We start from the raw sequence: 17803 nt of genomic DNA, 5'->3' as shown, positions 1-17803 counted from the left end.
AAGGAAGAGCGGATTATCCAGGGAAAATAAGAGTATGTCTGAGAAACTATGAGGGGGGACTATTTGGGAGTTTATGAATGGGTACAGAAATTACATGCAAAAATTCACATGTGTTTTTGAATGTATATTTTATAGGAGAAATGAGCTAAAGCTTTTGGGTCCAGGACCCAAAAATGTTACGGACTACTGTTGTAAGGGCTTTTCCATTCTTCTAGATCAGTTCTGCGCAATACAGATTGAGTCTCGAGGAAGTGAATTCTCAGGACACCAGACTGAAGCATTTTCCTGTGGATCCTAACACACAGTGTAAGCCAAAGAGAATCCATTTCCCAGAGTCCCTTACTCAGTTCACACATTGACACAAGAACATACCAAGAAACATATTCTGGTGGGCTCATCCAGGCTTTCCAGAGGGTCTAGCTTTTTCTGCTCTGGCTCACTCGGGCTGCTGCCTGACCGTTCTACCTCCTCCTCCTGCTCCCCTCGCTCATCTAGCTCCAGGTCTCCATGCTCGGCCAAAGTGTTGATCTCCTTTTTTGAAGAGTACAGCATGATGGACAAAATCTACATAGAAAGAAAATCAGGCAGGGCAGGAAAGTGAGTGTTTAATGGGTGAGAAGATTACACAGATCTTTAACACTCAAAGGGTAGAGAATATTTGACCTAACTTTTTAAAAAGATGTCCGAATTCACAAAAAGAATGTAAAATTAGTAAAGAAACATGAAAATGTACAATTGTGCTTGTAATAAAAAAAATGCTAACTAAAACTATGAGGGAACTTTGTGTTAGCATTGCCACTGACAGTGTAGTTGACATCCTTTCAGAATGCATTTGGGTGAAAAGGAAAGAGCTATAAAAATGTTCACAGCCTTTGACCCAGTAACTCATCTTTTAGGAAACAAATATGTAAAAAGTTTTATTCCACGACATATGGAATAAAAGTTCTATTGACCATGATATGTGGTCAATGATATATGGTTAATAATGGCAAAAAACTGAAATCCATCTTCATGTACCATAGACAGCCATAAAAATGGTAGTTATGAAAACTAGCAACTTAGTAAATGGCCATAACGTGATCTCAATTTATTTGAATACCATACTCATTGTAGAATCCAAATATATATATAAAAAATACAGACACAGCAGAAAAAAACAGAATAAGGAAATACACAAAACACGAATGGTAGCTGTGTTTGGGGGTTGAAATTTAGAGTTTTTCTTTTTGTCTTTTTCAAATTTTCTGAAATGTGGTTCACTTATTTGAATAATAATTTTTTCTTTTTTTAATTTAAAACATTTCCTAAGAACAAGAGCTCAAATGCTCTCCAGGTTATCCATTAATATGTTTCCATATATTTTCCTAAAACCTAACCAAATCCTCTTGTGGCAACTGTGAGCTATTTGCTCAAGTTCAGGCCTCTCTGGGACTTAGAATGGCTGGCTGATCACCTCCCTCCCACATAGCAGCAGACTTTCCTGAACCTGAAGCTGGCATTTGGTACAGAAACTCCAGGGAACCACAGTAATTCTACTAAGAGCAGTCTAAGGCCTATGGGGAACAATAATGAGAATTATTAACTAACGTCCTACATAAAATAAACATAAGCGAGGACAAATTTAAACAACTGATCTTAGCTCAAAGGAACTTTAAAGGGAAGTAATAATTCAATGGCACACTTTATTACCATGATATAATGTTCAACCATGTGTTTCCATAAAATACTTCTCTTCCATTGTTCTCTGAACAAACATCAAATTCATTTTCCCTGACAGGGGAAGACAGGTGTCATAATCCCTATTTCCAAAAGGGAAAACAATTACGAGACACAGTTTTAACAACTGCACAGAATGAGAGCGCACAGGGCAGAACCAGCTATAACTAACTGACGACTCTAAGTCCCAGGCCAGTAAATCTGCATCAGGCAGCAGCAGCAGGAGCCACCGTCATCCCTTACTTCCAGATCCCGGAGGAGCCACGTTTTACTGAAGCCAGTCCCTTTGCTGCACTTTTTCACCAGCAGCTTCAGCAAATCAGTCTGAAGGAAGGTAGCATGGGTCTCTTCAAAACCATGAGCCTGCAAACAGAAAAAGAACGATTTGCAACTGCCACGGAGTGAAGAAGGTGAGGGTCACTAGGGAGAAGCAAGCCTCCTTCAGAGCCCAGTCTCAGAGAGTTGGCCAAGTTCACCTTCTGGTGAAAATTCCAGTCAGCAGGAAGGATGAAACTCTGAACCTTAGCCATAACCTAAGTCTGGTCATTCACTCTCTAATTCATTCACTCAACAAATATTTCTGAAGCCTAGTATATTCTATGTGCCAAGTCCTATGCTAAGAACAGAAGGGTTTATGTCCTCCTCCTGCTCTCCACCTTCCAAAAGCTTTCCACTGCTCTTTAGACTACAATCCAAGTCCCCAGTCACAGCTGACAAGGTGTGACCGGCTTCCTGACTGCTTCTGTAGTCTCATTTCCGTTTTGTACTATGCTGAAGCCCTGGAGGTATTCTTCCTGCTCCCAGACAAGCATGACTATTCCTGGAGTTTGCTGCTCTGCCAGCATACGACACTCTGCCCACACAACTCATCTATCACCTCAGATTTCACCTTCTCAGAAAGGCTTTATCTGACCCGTGACAGTTTTCCTTCCAGGCTCTTTGTTGCCTCTCTGGCACTTCAGACTGTAAGCTCCATCAGAGCAGGGACCTTCTTTCTAGTTCAAAACTACAAACTCAGTTCTATCTGGCACTTGGTGCTCAACAAATACTTACAGAACGAAGGATTCAAAGACAGAAATGGTCTCTGCCCTCAGGGAGTTTCTTTTCTTTTTCCTACTGTAATGTAAACAACTAAAACCATAACATATTGTGATACATGCCATGATATCAACAAAGAGCGGAAATACGGTATCAATCCTAAAACTACAAATCCTCAGGGCTGGGCCAGAGCTGAAATGCTACTTAGCCCAGTCTGCCTGTGCTGCTTGAGTCTTTCCATGGTTTCCTCGCTGGTAGTGCTACCAAAGTCAAGGAACTCACAAAGTTTTCAAATGACACCTTTTTTTATGGCTAGTTCTGTTGGGAAGATCATCCTAAAAGTGCTCCCTTTCTCCCATCCTGGCCTCTGATAGCAGAAGAATCATGTTCCCCAGTAAGTCAAGGCTTCTCGTCTCCATCCCAGTATCACCCACATCTTTCACTTGTCTGTCTCTTCCCATCCCAACTGTCAAAGCGATTGCTCAAAGACCCCATAGGACGCGAGCCCCTTTTCTTTTTCCCTTCATCTTATCCTATGATGAACGAGAAGGAGCTGTGGTTCAGAGGGAAGTGAGGAAATGTTCAGTCCATTTTTCTTCTCATCTTCCCAAGTTACGTGCTCATTAGGCAGTGGTACCCGGTTCCATGGAACAGTACAGACAAGCTACAGCAAACCAACTACTGGGAAATCTGTTTCTTCTTTCAAGTTATCCTTCTAGAAATCATCAGTACATGGTAACCATCCATCAAAATGGGATGGCATTTCCTCCTAGTTAATGCCTTGCAGATGTTAACTCACAGTCAGATTCATGAGCAAATGGAAGAAGCTCACCATTACCTTTAGCGTTTTATATAGTCCTTTGAGGGCCAGGGATAGGACCCAAGTTGCTTCCACTGCCTCGGGACAATGGCTGTCCATGCTGGTTTGCAGGAGGTGACTGGCGATAAAGGCAAAGTGCTGGGAGTATTGGCTCAGCTGGGCCTGAGAGTTGCTGCATTCTTTTCCTCCTTTCTGGACCAGCTGGTAGTCCTTCACTGAAGGGTGATGTCACGCAGGAAAAGAAAGCCACCAAAAGTACAATTAATGCTTCCTGCAGCTAAGTTTCTTTCCCAGTAATGTGCCTTACCGAAGCAAGGACTGCACACCCCAAAACACAAATCTCCCTGGCTTCAAACTCAGCCGTTATAATTAAGGCCAGCTTGCAGGTGAGCACAGAAATGGTACTGGGCCACCTATCCACCAAGCAACTGAGAAAGGCAATTCACATTCCCACTACTGTGCACAAACAGGCTGGCTCTAAAGGAAGACAAAGGTTGTTAAAGGAAGTTCTTAAATACAATTCACATGAGAGACTTCCAAGCAAGACTGAGCAAGAGGGATTAGATTTACTCTCCTACCTCAAACAACTGGAACACTGAAAATATATGAAACAATGGTTTGCAGACACTGAGCAATAGGTAATACAGGACTACGATCCCTAGCTATCCAGATAATTTCCAGGCTGCAGAGCAGGGAGTAAAATCCAAGCAGAGTCCAGCAGTCTCAATGAACTGAGGAGAAAGAGGTCAGCATTCAGGGAAATCATGGGAGCTAGAATTTATGGGGCTGAATATCACAGTGAAGGAAGATGGAGAAAGAGAAAGCGAGAGAGAGAGAGAGAGAGAGAGAGAGAGAGAGAGAGAATGCGAGACCTCTCTAGATATCCACAGGGGATTTTTCATGAGTCTTTGGCTGAGTACTGATCTGCACAAATGTGAGAGGAATCTATCTAGATAGGAAACTACCTAGTTCTAAAAAATAACTACCAAAAAGCAGTAGGCACAATGACTCTTGAAACTACATGGAGCTGGGAATATTTTGTCTTCCCACCAGTGAGAGTGGAAGTGGACTAGTGGATGGCAAAAAAACTATTCAAAATTTTTCCAAGTTTGATGAAAACTATAAATCCACAGAGCCGGGAGCTCAATAAACCCCCAAGCTGAAGCAACATAAAATCATGCCAAGGCACACCATAATCAAAATGCTAAAAACCATTGATTAAGAGAAAAATTTTAAAAGCAGCCAGAGAGGGGCAACCGGGTGGCTCAGTTGGTTAGAGCACAAGCTCTCAACAACAAAGTTGCTGGTTCAATTCCCACATGGGATGGTGGGCTGCGCTCCCTGCAACTAAAGATTGAAAACAGTGACTGGACTTGGAGCTGAGCTGCACCCTCCACAACTAGATTGAAGGACAATGACTTGGAGCTAATGGGTCCTGGAGAAACACACTGTTCCCCAATATTCCCCAATAAAATTGATTTACAAAAGAAAAAAGCAGCCAGAGAAAGAAGACACAGTATGAAGAGTAACAGAGAATGACAGCAGACTTCATGGCAGAAAACATGCAAGCCAGAAGAAAATGGATCAATATTTTTAAAGTATTTAAAAAAACACCTCTCAGCCTAGAATGTTTTACCCAGCAAAATTTCTCTCAACAATGAAGTCAAAATATATACTTCTTTGATTTAGTAGGACAAACCAAAACAAACATTTTGTAGCAGCAGACCTGCACTATAAGAAATGTTACGGGAAGTTTATCAGGCCAAAGGAAAACAATACTAGATGGAAATCTGACCCTACACAAAGAAATGAAGAACACCAGAAATGGTAAACTTGTGGATAAATATGAAAGATTGTTTTCTCATTTTTAAATCTCTTTTAAAATATCTGACTTTTTAAAACAAAAATAAGTGATATATTGTGAGGTTTATATTATGTAGAAGTAAAATTTGTGACAAGAATAGCACAAAGAATAGGGGGATAGAAATATAAACTTTATAATGTTTCTTCACCATATATGAAGTGGTATAATATTATTTGAAGGTAGACTTAAGGGTTAAGAGTTAAGGGTGTATATTATAAATCCTAATGCAGCCACTAAAAAATTATTTGAAGGTAAACTATTGTAAACCCTAGAGCAACCACTAAAAAAATAAAGAGATATAGGTTACAAGCTAATAGTGGAGATAAAATGGAATTATTTTTTAAAAACACACAAACAGCTGAATCCAAAAGAAGGCAGGAGAAAAGGGAATAAAAGCAACTAAGAACAGATGAGACAATAATTTAAAAAGTAAGAAGACAGTAGAGTTAAACTCAACCATTTAAATAACTGCATTAAATGTAAATGGTCTAAACATCTCAATTAAAAGGCAGGGATTTTCAGACTGAATTAAAAATGAAGACTACACTACGTGTTATCTATAAGAAATCCACTTTAAATGTAAAGACACAGGCAGGTTAAAGTGAAAGGATGGAAAAAGATATACCATTGCAAATGTTAGTAATTAAAAAAAAAGCTAGAGATGCTACATGAATATTAAAGTAGATTTCAGAACAAGAAATATTATCAGGGATAAAAAGGGACATTTCATAATGAAATGAGAAATAGACATACACACAATTCATAGCACTAAAATGTTTCTATTAACAAAGAAGAAAGGTCTCAAATCAGTGACAAGAGTTTCACCTTAAGAAACTAGAAAAAGAGAAAAAAGCAAATGAAACCTAAAGCAAGAAGTAAAGAGATGAATAATGATAAAGACAGAAATCAATAAAACAGAAAACAGAAATAATAGAGAATAATCAATTAACCCAAAAGCTGATCCTTTGAAAAGATCAAATAAATGGATAAATCTCTGCCTAGACAGTCTAGGAAACAAAAAAGAGAAGACACAAATTACCAAGATCAGGAATGAGAGAAGGCAGCTGATACTCCATGCCAGTTGAAAGTAAAGACTTAAATTTTATGAGACCTAAATTTATTACCTGAATCTATGAAGAGATATACTATGCTCCTGTTAAAACACTCAGTATTGTTAAGATGCTACTTCTCCCCAAATCGATCTATACATTCAATGCAATGTCAATCAAAACCCCAGTAGGAGAAACTGACAACAGATTCTAAAATTCAACAGAAAGGCAAAGGAACTAGAGTAGCCAACGCAATTCTGAAAAACAGTACAAAGCTAGAGGACCTGATTTCAAGACTTAGTATAAATCTATAATAGTCAAGACAATGTGGTTTTTGAGTAAGCACAGATATATAGATTAATGGAACATAATAAAATCCATAAACAGACACACACATATGGGTCAATTAATTTTCAACAAAGGTGCCAAGATAATTAAATGGAGAAAGAATGGTCTGTTCAACAAATGGTCCTGAACAACTAAATACACATATGCAAAAATAAAAGAACCTTGACCTTTATTTTACCTCATTCCATACACAAAAAAATAAAGACACTGCCTAATGCTGAAGCTGAATGAGAAAGCAGATTATTTCAGGAGCAGAACTGGGCACATAATGGTTAGATACTCCAGACTGCTTGGGATTTGACAAATTAATTAAGTCAAAAGGGCACTTCGGACATACTTTCACTGTTCTGTTGCTGAAACAAAATGGAAAGTGATATGAACGCCAACACAAGTATTTGAAGTTATTTTATATTCATGCAGCCACCTGACTCCATAATATGTTTAAATTATCCATTAGGAAACAAATGACACTGGCAAATGGAAACATTAAATGTTCAGAACATCTGCCCAAACAAAAAACACGGAGCCATACACACAAAATAACAGGCTGGAAACGGCCTTCAAATTTATCCCAATTCAACCACATCATTTCAGAGATGAGGAAAAAAAAAACCTCAGGAACTGTAACTTGGTTTTTTTTAAAAAAAAAAATCATAGGCAGGGGCAAGAAGCAAGGTATTGCCATTGATTTTAGGGTATGCAGACAATTTTCTTCCATTCTTAGAAGAAAGAATTATGCTTGGGACCTGTTTTCCTTTTCCGGGTTTTGACATCGACGATCACAGCCCTGTTCTTCTCAGTAAAGTGCTTCAAGATGATCACATTATGTGGTTCATTAGCGTTATCCATATAAACACAGCGGGTCCCCACACAGAGAACCTAGAACATGAAAAAGAGAGACAGAAAAGACAAGTCACATAGCACACAGAGACCGCAAAGAGCACTGTTAGGCACAAGCCCAGGACCCATGACTCCAACAGCACTCAAGGACAAGGCTCTTCTTGTCTCGAAGGCCAGAGCTTGACATGGGCCTGGCACAGAACTGGTTTAAGTGTTTGCTGGATGAAGAAGCCATGATTTATTTGTCCCAACCAGTTGAGAGACATGAAGATTAGAAATGAGATCAGCGTGAAAGCCAAAGTGAAAAACAACTGTACTGGGAAGCGCTTTGTAATTTAATATGTTACAGTTCCCTGTTATTCAAAGCCAACTATTGGCTAACACAATGAATCAAATGGCTAAATTGTTCAAAACGCAAGTTCAACAAATTCCATAATCTTGAAAATATACAGATATTATAGAAGCACATCATATAATGGAGGGGGAAAAAAACTTCCAAAGATACATGCTACAGAGACTTTGCTGTGTGTGATGAAGATCGCAAGAGGTGGCCAGGCCTCCGAGTGACGTACCTGGGGGAAGCCGACCAACACGAGCAGCGTGAAGATATTGGTGTGCTTCAGCTGGAAAGGCAACTGCTTGATGCAGTGGTCTGTGAAGGTGGCGATGACGTCACGCCACAATGGGGCACTGTTGAGTGACCTTAGGATCTCTGCCATGGAGCACGCCCAGTCTAAGCCCACCTGGCTGGAAGGCAAGAGCTCCATTAGGTGGCAGTGCACAAGCTTCAAACGCAACTCGCCAGAGCTCGCTACGCTCCAAGGCAGACCCAGAAGCATGCCAAAGAGCCACTCATTAATTAGTTTAAAAACTACCAGAATGATGCTTTTCATACAATGGGAAGTGGGAAAAAAGTTCAAGATCTGTTACTCATATATTCAGTCTACAGTTACGTTTTAAAAAATCTCTATAAAAAGCTATATACGTGTGTGCCCTTATGCTCATTCATGTCAGAAAAAAAGCTTGGAAGGAAATCTATTAAAATAGTATCAGATGCATGAATACGGTGCAAGCCAGGTTGATTTTTATTCTTCATTTCTGTTTTCCAGATTTGGTATTGTTCCTTTTATAATGAAAACAGGTCTATTTTCAACCCCAAAGCCTACATTTACTGCTCTCAGGAAAAAACAAACCAGAATATATATCATCAGAGTTAAATTGGCACAGTGCCCAGACTGCACAGCTGTTTTAATGTGGGTTTTAAGCAGTTTTAATGTCTGTTGACAGCACTGCTAATAAAGCAACTCTATTCTCACAAAAGATTCCCAGACGACAGCACTGAAGCACACTGAACTTAAGTAACAGCCAGACCACTGACTTAAATGAAATGGACACCAAAGTAGGGGAGAATGGGGGTGGCTACCTGTCCAGACACACAGCTCCCAGGCTAAAGAGCAGGTGGGTGGTCTTCCAGCCATCCGGCACGACAGAATTGTCCCCTGCTGAAAACAGGTTGTGTTTGGCTGAGAGGACCTTGATCACTGCTGCATCTACCTCTGCTGGTAAAAGGCGTCTGATTAACTGGCCGAGAAGACCCAGGGTGAGGTGGTAGGTTTCATTCAGATGCCCTGCGTTTGAGATGACAACCTGGAACATGAGTGGGAGGACGTGCTCCAGGTCTATCAGGGGGACTGTGGGCTCCTGTCAAGAGAGGGGGGTAAGTCTCTTCAGTACAAAATCCATGTAACTACGCCAACTAACGCTCCATCCCCTCCATGTGTGATTTACAACTGGCCTAGTTGAAATTGCGCAGTGTCTTTCATAAATGGCTTACGTACAAAATCAACTGTAAAATAAACATTCTCAGGTATTGCCTTACAATCCTACTTCTAATTTATAACCCTATCCTCAGGAATACACAGATGACTGCTATTAACAACTGGTTTCAGTATATGGCTTACCAAAAAATTATTTTCTATGCGTAACACCACCCCTCCTTTAAAAAAAAAATGACATTTGTCTCTTACCGACTTTAAGGGAGGTAACATGGCTGCTAGTAATCCCAAGATCCTCTTCTGGGAACATTCAGCAAACACCTGCTCAGGGCTTGGAGTAATTGCCTTTTCCTCGATGGGCTTCTGAGATGATGCTTCTGAATTTTCAGCATCTGAATTGTAAAGCACCAAACTTTTAGATTTTGCCAGTGTCTATGTATGTATGAAGAGGCAGTAAGCCTCTGCACTGTCCGTGGGCCCTATGACACTACAGAATAAGGCTGGAGCTTTAAAAACCTATTTCTGAACATGTCTTGCTCAAGGAGGCCTACCTTGATCTCCCTGTTGAATTGTAGAGCCTGCCCTGCCATCCTTCTCATCCCTCTGCACGCCCCCATTCCCTTGACCCTGCTGCTCTTTTGTGCTCACAGTAGCCATCTTTTAACATGCTGTGTTATTGCTATTTATTGTCTACTGTCTGTCTTCACTTCTGGTTTTTTGTTTTTCTCAGTGATGTATCCTAAGCACCTAGAAATGTTTCTGGAGCCTGGCAGGTACCCAATCAATACCTGATGAGTGAATACACTATCTCTGACCCAGGATGCTGATCCTTACTGGAATCGGACCGCAGGAGACTCTGACGACCTAGACTGACATGGAGTCCAGACTGTCCTCCGGAACTTAGAATTATACACACTACAAAGATCAGCATCAGCCCCTCTGAGAGGTGACCCCACAGATGGGCAGGATGCCCGGTGCTCACCCCTGCCACCATTACAGAGCAGGCCATGGGCCAGATCCTGCCTCCCAAGGCTGCCCTGAGGGGGAGGCTGAGTCTCTTCAGCCCAAAGCACCTCCATCTCCCGGCTCATCAATCTTCCTACAGCACAGCTCTGACCTCGCCGCTGGTATCCGCAGGCAGGAACCTGGGGCCCTCACCTTCCCATGCTCCACTCCATCTCCACACACCTGCTGAAGGGACTTCTCCCCAGTATTTGTCTGGGGGTTCCCCACTCTGGGGCCTTTGCTCACATTCTTCCTGCCCTGAATGCCCCTCCCCACAGCAGATGCTAGCACTTTCAAGGGCCCCTTCAGCCCTTCCTTATAAGGCTTTATGTGAATACAACCTGTTCCAGTTAAATACCAGTTATTGTTAATATCACTTACACCTCTCTTCTGGACAGAAGCACATCCCACCTCAAATTACAGCCACCTGCACCTTTGCCTTAACCCCACCCCCTAGATCGTAAGCTCCTTGCGGGCAGGAGCTATGGTCTAACTGATCTAGCACAGTGCTTGGCACATTACGAAAAGGCATTTAGCAAATCAGGAAGTAAACAAGACAGAAAAGCAGGCAAAGTGAAGGAAAGATAACTTTCAGTATTATCAGTGCCAGAACTGAGAAACCATGCATTCTTGGTTTGCTGGCCAATTTGAAATTGTGCAACCAATGGCTCAGGGCTGGGTATGTGTGCATTTTGAGATGAAAGAGATCAAGGAAATTGTCAAATAGTCTTTACCTGGAAGTCCTGTAGGTGTGTTAGCATCAGCAGGGGAGTCTGACTTTTGAGTCTGGCATGAAGGATCCTTCATTAATGATACACTTTCATCTGCCTTATTTTTCTGCTTGCAATCCAAAGGTCTGCCTTCCTTATGAATATCTCGCTTTCCCTAGAAACAAAAAGGTGAGTGTAAGAGAATTAGGGTTTCTCATTATTAAAGTTTACTCATTAATATTACAATACAACTTTTTAAATCATTAGCCAATCAGTCTTCACAGACTAAAATACTTTTCAATTCCATGAGAAAATGCCCCTCATGTCCAAGGATAAATCTATACTCTAAGACAGTAATCATTGCATCACATCCCCCAAACATCTCCCAAATGCCCCTCTGTCAGAGCCTACAGTCAAATGAGCAGTGGCTCCATTACAAACCTCTCACACATTCTATTTACTTTTCAGAAGCTGATATGGAAAGGTCTTCTTTGGGGAAAAGAGAAAAAGACAATGGTATGGATTTCGTCCTAGCACACTAAGCTGACTTACACTTTTGAGAATTCCATTTTGGCAAGACTTGTTAAGGGGGTTCTCATTGGAGTCGTGAGAGTTTTCTGGGCTCAGCAGTCTGGCAGTGAGCTGTCCAGACGGGTAGGGTGACAGCCCTCGGCCTGAATTCCCTTAGGAGTAACTCGCGTCACCCCCCAAATCACCTATACTCTTTGGGCCCTCAGGGTGCTTTCCCTGTTGTCACACAGGCTTATACACAGAAAGTACGTCACGCAGGAAGTCTTCAGTCCATGGTGGAGGCACCCCAGCTCCAAGAAGCCTGGGAAGGCCAGGACACTTTGGATCCAAAGGTGCAGTTTTGTACAAAACCAAACCCTCATGAGAAGATCCTGATATCTCCCAGTGGCAGCTGACTTATCCTTCCCTCTCTGGATACTGTAACCTCAGCATCAATCCTATCCTCAACCCCTACTGAAAAAATAAGTGATTATAAGATTGTCCTAAGAAGGGACCAAGACTTGGAGAGCCACTTGCCTTGTTAAAAATGTTCCCTCTGAAAAGACCTCTGGCACCATACTCTCTGTACCATGTGGCCCTTTGTAAAAACAATGTAATGCCAAAGTTCTGGCTAATGACTTTAGCCTTCATTTTCTTTCCTATTATCACAGGCCTCCAGAGACACTGCAGTTGCACACAAGTTGCACCCACAGGGGTATGATTACTGGCCTGAGGCCATTGTAGACAAAATCCCTTGGATGATGCCTCTGGCTGAGGTTGATTTCTTGGTTGCTTAAAACAAAAAGTATCTCTAGTGACTGGAGGGAAGATACTATTAATAGGGCCTGGGATTGGCTAGAAACATATGGGAGTTCAAAGATTTATACTCAGAGCCCAAGTGGGATGTGGTCCTTAGCGGAAACTGCTGCTTTGCTAGAAGACTAGGAGACTGAGCAAGAGGCCAGATAACCTGGGTGCACCCAGATACTGACGGAAAGGGTAGCCAAAGGGAAGGGACATCTCGGGGAAAAAATAATGCCCTGGGAACGCCTTAGAAAAAGGATGATTCCCGTCCCTAGGCAGGGAAAGCCTAAAATAAGCCTGAAACATCTTTTTGTATTAAAAATTAAGTGCCCAAAGAATAATGGAGACATCAAAAGAACACAAAAGCCAGCTGGAAGGAGCACTCACTGGCCAAATGTGGGACAATTTGAGCATCAAAATAAATAATGAAAAATAATACATTTTTAATCCATTGAATAAAAACAAAATCCACTGAGCCCATAAGGATAGAAATAATGACCAAGTAGATATAGGGAGCCCAGTGCTCATGGGTGGCATGTTCCATGGTGCTGGAAGCTCACAAGAAGATACAATTATTCCCAGGCTCAGAAGTCAAGACTGCTGATTTATCTTGCTGATAATGTTTTCTCTGCTCCACCGTAATCTGTGGGCGGTTAAAATGCGGCCTGGAGAAGGGGCTTGTGGTAAAAAATATTGACACCTGAGAGGCAGCTTGAAGATTGTTATGTCACCTGTCTTGTGCTGGCTCTCTGGCTGAATGAAGCTCATAGAATTTTCAAGTTTTTGCCAGCCCTGTCTGTTTTGTCTTCCTCTAAGTGACAGTGGGAAAGGGGTGAGCTGGAACCCCCAAGTGCAGACACTGAGCTAGTTCCCGTGACAGAGGCAGAGCACAGAGACAGTAGTAGCTCCTGAGGCACAGTGAGGGGCACTGACAGCCTCCACTCCAGCTTGGGAGGCAGCATCGCAGAAGCTACACGGGGCTCTCTCACAAAACAATCTTGAATGTCACCATCACCGGTGATGCCTGGATTAAGAAAGGCTTTGCTTCTACTTACACAAGTACATATATGGAAACTACGGTGCCTACATGGTAAATAGTAAGTGCTTATTAGTGTCACCACTTGTTGGCTGATATAAAAATAGCTTCAGATCTATAGTGTTCACATGGGCCAGGAACTAAGCTCTTCAAGTGCATATAATCTTGCTCAATCCTTATAGAAACCACCAGGAGGCAGGTGACAGGAGTAGTTAGTGTTGACATGGAACTTACTTGAACTCTGTTTTAAGCACTTTACAGACATGAACTCAATGTGCGTAATGAATGTAAATCTTCACAACAACCCTATTATCTATCACCCCACTTTCCAGATGAGAAAACTGAAGTGAAGAGACTGTTAATGTGCCCAGGATCTGACATAACAGAGATCTGAACCCAAGCAATTTGGGTCAAGAATCTGTGCCCTTAACCTCTCTGCTCTGCCCCCTCATGTGAATGGCTCTCTCTGAGTTTGATGAACCTGTGACTCTGCACAGTAAAGAACTGTTATTTACATTGCAGGGCACAAAAGGGCCTGACGGCTCCTCAGCAACCTGGAGAGCTTGCTTCTCTAGCTGCTCCTCTGATGTTCGGTGGGGCATGGTGCCTGGGGGGGCCTGATGTCCCGGAGCAGAGTCACCGTCTGGCAATACACCAAGAAGGGCCAGAGCCTTAAGACCTACACAGCAAGCAAATGAGAGAATGGTTAAGGGTTTTATGCCAAGAGCTATTTCTGGTAAGTGCCATAAATCGCTTTGCTACTCTATGGAAATTGATGGCTGAGTTCTCCACAAACCAAACCAAGGGGTACCCAGTGCACACACCCCTGCCTATCCCAATCTACTCAGCAATGATTTCAGACACCGAAAGTTTGGATAGTGAGGGATACCTGTACGTTATTAACAGAAGACAAAAGATATAACAGGATTGTCTATGTAGAAAATAATTAACACTTCCTAGTAGCCTCACACAACTAGATTTTTAAGTTCCCACTAGTAAATAGATAACAAAATAGCTATGAAGGCTCTGCTACCTAACACAGGTCTGATTTCCCCCAGCGTTTACGAGAATGGGGAATCCATTATTCTGAAAGGCATTTAAATGTCTCTGAAGTTTTTCATGTTATTTTCTCCTTAGCACCCTTTGGTCAAGTCAAAATCCTCTAGATATTTTATTAGTCAAACTGTTTTAGTTATAAATAGTTCTCATCTAGAATACAGTTGTGTGGACGTAGATTTGCAGTCCAGGTTCAAAAAAAGGCTTTGGCAAAGTTAAGTCTGGTAGATTCAAATATGTACTAAATATTTCATCCACAGATATCAGAGTTCTAATTACTAACTTTTTTACATCTCCATCTCCATGTAAATATTTTAGAGAGACTAAATACTACTTTAATGCCAGCAGTTCTCTCACATACATTTGGGAAGATCAAGTTGACTACATCCTGTGACAACCTGGGCTTTGTAGCCTCTGCACGACTCACACATTTCACTTCTCTCGGGGCTTTACCTTCACAGGCAGCTCAGGGTTGGTTTGGTTTCGGTGTGTGAGGAACAATTACCTTTCCCCTGGTGAGCCTTCATGAGACAGTCCCCAACCAGCTGCATGCACTGGCTGCGCAGGGTGCTGGCACTGCTCCGGGCCTGGGGACCCAGCTTTTCGCCAGCCACCTCCTCTGAGCTGGCCAGGTGGGCGCTGTAGAGGGCCAGGGCAGCGAAGAGCAGCCAGGCATAGTTGTGGATATAGGGCTGGATGAGCCTTTGCCGGTCGCTGATCCGGATGGTCACCATTGGGTGGGCCGTGATACTGTGGGTAGGCAAATGGCTGCAAAGGCAAGACATTTTTAAGACCGACACTCCTTAGTGAGGCTCAGAAAAAGGAGAACAGGGCCTCCAGGAGCACATGCATGGTCGCAATTTGGCAGTCATTACCTCTAAGGCTGTAGTGATTGGAAAGGTAATGCTAAGTAGGGGTCCTTGCCCAGAAAAATGAACAAACACAAATATTGTACATATCATTTCAGGATTTCACAAGCCCCAGAAGACTATCTATGGAAACCAGAAGATGTAAGAATTCCTTAGTAGGAAATTCTGCAGAGTGTGATTATAGCATTTTGGTAATTTGAGAAAATACCCATTCTTAGAGATAGATAGCAAGTGTGTAGGAAAGAAATGATTTAAGGTCTGTGATTGGCTTTAAAATACTTGAACAAAGTGTGGGAGGAAAAGGAAGGAATAAGCGAAGCACACAGCAAAATCTTCCTATTCTTGAGTCTGGGTAATGGGTTATCATGGGGATTCATCGTACTAGTTTCTTTACTTGTGGGTATGTTTGAAATTTTTTTATAATGAAAGGTTTTTTGTTATAAAAAAAAAAAAGCAAAGGAATACACGAAGAAAAGGTGCCAGGCTAGAGGTGATCTGAGACACACCCATAGGAATATTTCTTTGCTGCATAGCATCCATAGCAGAGATCAAAGTCATAGCACACGTTGCAGTTCATCCTCCGGCCTATGATCAAACCCTGGCAGTTGTCACAGGTAAACTCCATGTTGACCATTTCATGGTCATCTCCATGGCCCTCGGGCTTCACTCCACCTGGGGGAAAGAAAAGTGAGAGGTGGAGTGGGCAAAGGGCTGGCTTCAAACCCAAACCCACCCCAGAAGCCAGGGGCCACAGGCATCTTCTGGAGACGAGGGCGTTCTGCCCAGTGGCTCTGAGCATATGAACCACATTCTCAGCACAGAACCTCTTAGCGATGGTACTATGGGTTGATTCCCCCTTTTTCCAGCACAACACATTGTTTGATGAAATAGATTAGCAAGTCCCAGCATGATAACATTTGACAGAAACAAGTCCACATGGCAATTTGTGAGCTGTCTCCCATGACCCGCCCTCTGATAAATATTAAGCATCTATTGTGTATTGCTGGTAGCAAGCATTGAGGAGCAATCAGGTTTCTGTTCTTACTTTTGCATTTCAGAATCAGAGATGAAAACCGACTTCATAACCCCAGACCCGGTGAATGAGAATGTTAGTCACGGAAGACTGCCTGCTCTGGTCTCCTCCTCACTCTAAGTCCAGCGGGTCTCCAAACTCTGTCATAGACCCTGCTCGCTGCTCCTCACATCTGGCTGGCTTCTGTTCCCACGGCCACAAACGTAGGCTAGGCATTAATTTCATCACTACTGTGACTGACTTCCTTAGGGAAGCTCTTAAACGAACAGAACCACCTTCCTCTAGCATAGCTCTGATCATGCTAACACCCTGCTTGAAAAACCTTTCCTGCCGTCTACAGACTCATTCAAATTCCTTAGCCTGGTATCTGAGGTCCCACATTGGGGCCCTACCTGTTTCAATCCAGCACTCAGCCGGACACTGGAGCACGTCTATATAAACATACTACAGATGCTCACTCCTCTGCCCCTGAACTTGTTCTGCTTTGCACGGTGACTCACTCTTGTGTTTCCTTCACATCATCCAATTCTAACTTTCTTCAAAGAGCACCTCACACACCATCTCCTCCACAAGTTTTCCCTGCAACTGTGATTGCTACTACTTCTGAACTTTTCCAGAACATTCTGTACTGCTCATCTGTAACTCAGCATGTACTGTTGTACTGGAATGGACACTTCGTGGATATGTCCAGTCTCCTGCTAAGACTGTAAATGCTTCCAGGGTAGGGGCTGTACCTTTTATGACTGGGCCACACACACAAAAAGCACTCAACTGCTCACTACTGTAGGTCTGCCTTACCTCAGCACTTACAAGTCAAGAGTATTCGAGAATTTTTGCAGTTTGCTTTTTGTGTGTGTGTATTTTACTACTTGTAAACACTGCATGATTCAAAAGGAAAACTAATTTCCTGGAAACTCAACTGAATTGGTCCTGAGTGTTTATTAAGTGCCTACATCCAGCATGATGGAAGATGGAAGCATGTCTGGTAACTGAGCTCTGGAACTTACCATCCAGCTAGGGAGATAAGGCTCACATTTGCCAACAAGTCAGAGAATACAACTGGACAGTATTTGCATTTAGTATAATGAGAGTTTAAAATAATGGCAAGATCACAGAAAACAGATACAATTATTACTCTTGGGTATGGTATACTCAGACCATGAAATTTACCTAGGAAGCAAGTTTTGCAGAGATCCATGTCACTGCACTGCAGGCATCGATAGCGATGCCCGGGGGCGATCTCATCACATCCGTCACAAGAGATGTCTACATTTAACAGGTCACAGTAGCGAGCAATAAACATGTGCATCTGTAAGGTGAAATAAACACA

The 17803-nt window shown here is 42.4% G+C and overlaps 1 protein-coding gene across 2 annotated transcripts in view; it reads right to left on the bottom strand.

Moving 5' to 3' along the window:
* ZZEF1 (zinc finger ZZ-type and EF-hand domain containing 1) overlaps positions 1 to 17803 on the bottom strand; it is a 101686-nt gene that overhangs the window by 17428 nt on the left and 66455 nt on the right. For both annotated transcript variants that reach the window (XM_019743825.2, XM_074319540.1), the window contains exons 34-45: positions 17644 to 17782; positions 15947 to 16112; positions 15077 to 15339; positions 14031 to 14194; positions 11190 to 11340; positions 9703 to 9842; positions 9099 to 9376; positions 8248 to 8422; positions 7582 to 7714; positions 3593 to 3789; positions 1960 to 2079; positions 373 to 564 (exon numbers count right to left, since the gene is read on the bottom strand). In XM_019743825.2, the coding sequence (XP_019599384.2) occupies positions 373 to 564; positions 1960 to 2079; positions 3593 to 3789; positions 7582 to 7714; positions 8248 to 8422; positions 9099 to 9376; positions 9703 to 9842; positions 11190 to 11340; positions 14031 to 14194; positions 15077 to 15339; positions 15947 to 16112; positions 17644 to 17782 (2118 nt within the window). The remainder of the gene's footprint in view (positions 1 to 372; positions 565 to 1959; positions 2080 to 3592; positions 3790 to 7581; positions 7715 to 8247; positions 8423 to 9098; positions 9377 to 9702; positions 9843 to 11189; positions 11341 to 14030; positions 14195 to 15076; positions 15340 to 15946; positions 16113 to 17643; positions 17783 to 17803) is intronic.

The sequence above is a fragment of the Rhinolophus sinicus genome, linkage group LG15, assembly GCF_036562045.2.
Source record: "Rhinolophus sinicus isolate RSC01 linkage group LG15, ASM3656204v1, whole genome shotgun sequence".
Taxonomy (NCBI): domain Eukaryota; kingdom Metazoa; phylum Chordata; class Mammalia; order Chiroptera; family Rhinolophidae; genus Rhinolophus; species Rhinolophus sinicus.
Note: the sequence above shows the minus strand (reverse complement) of the source record. Positions and strands in the feature narration are given on the sequence as shown.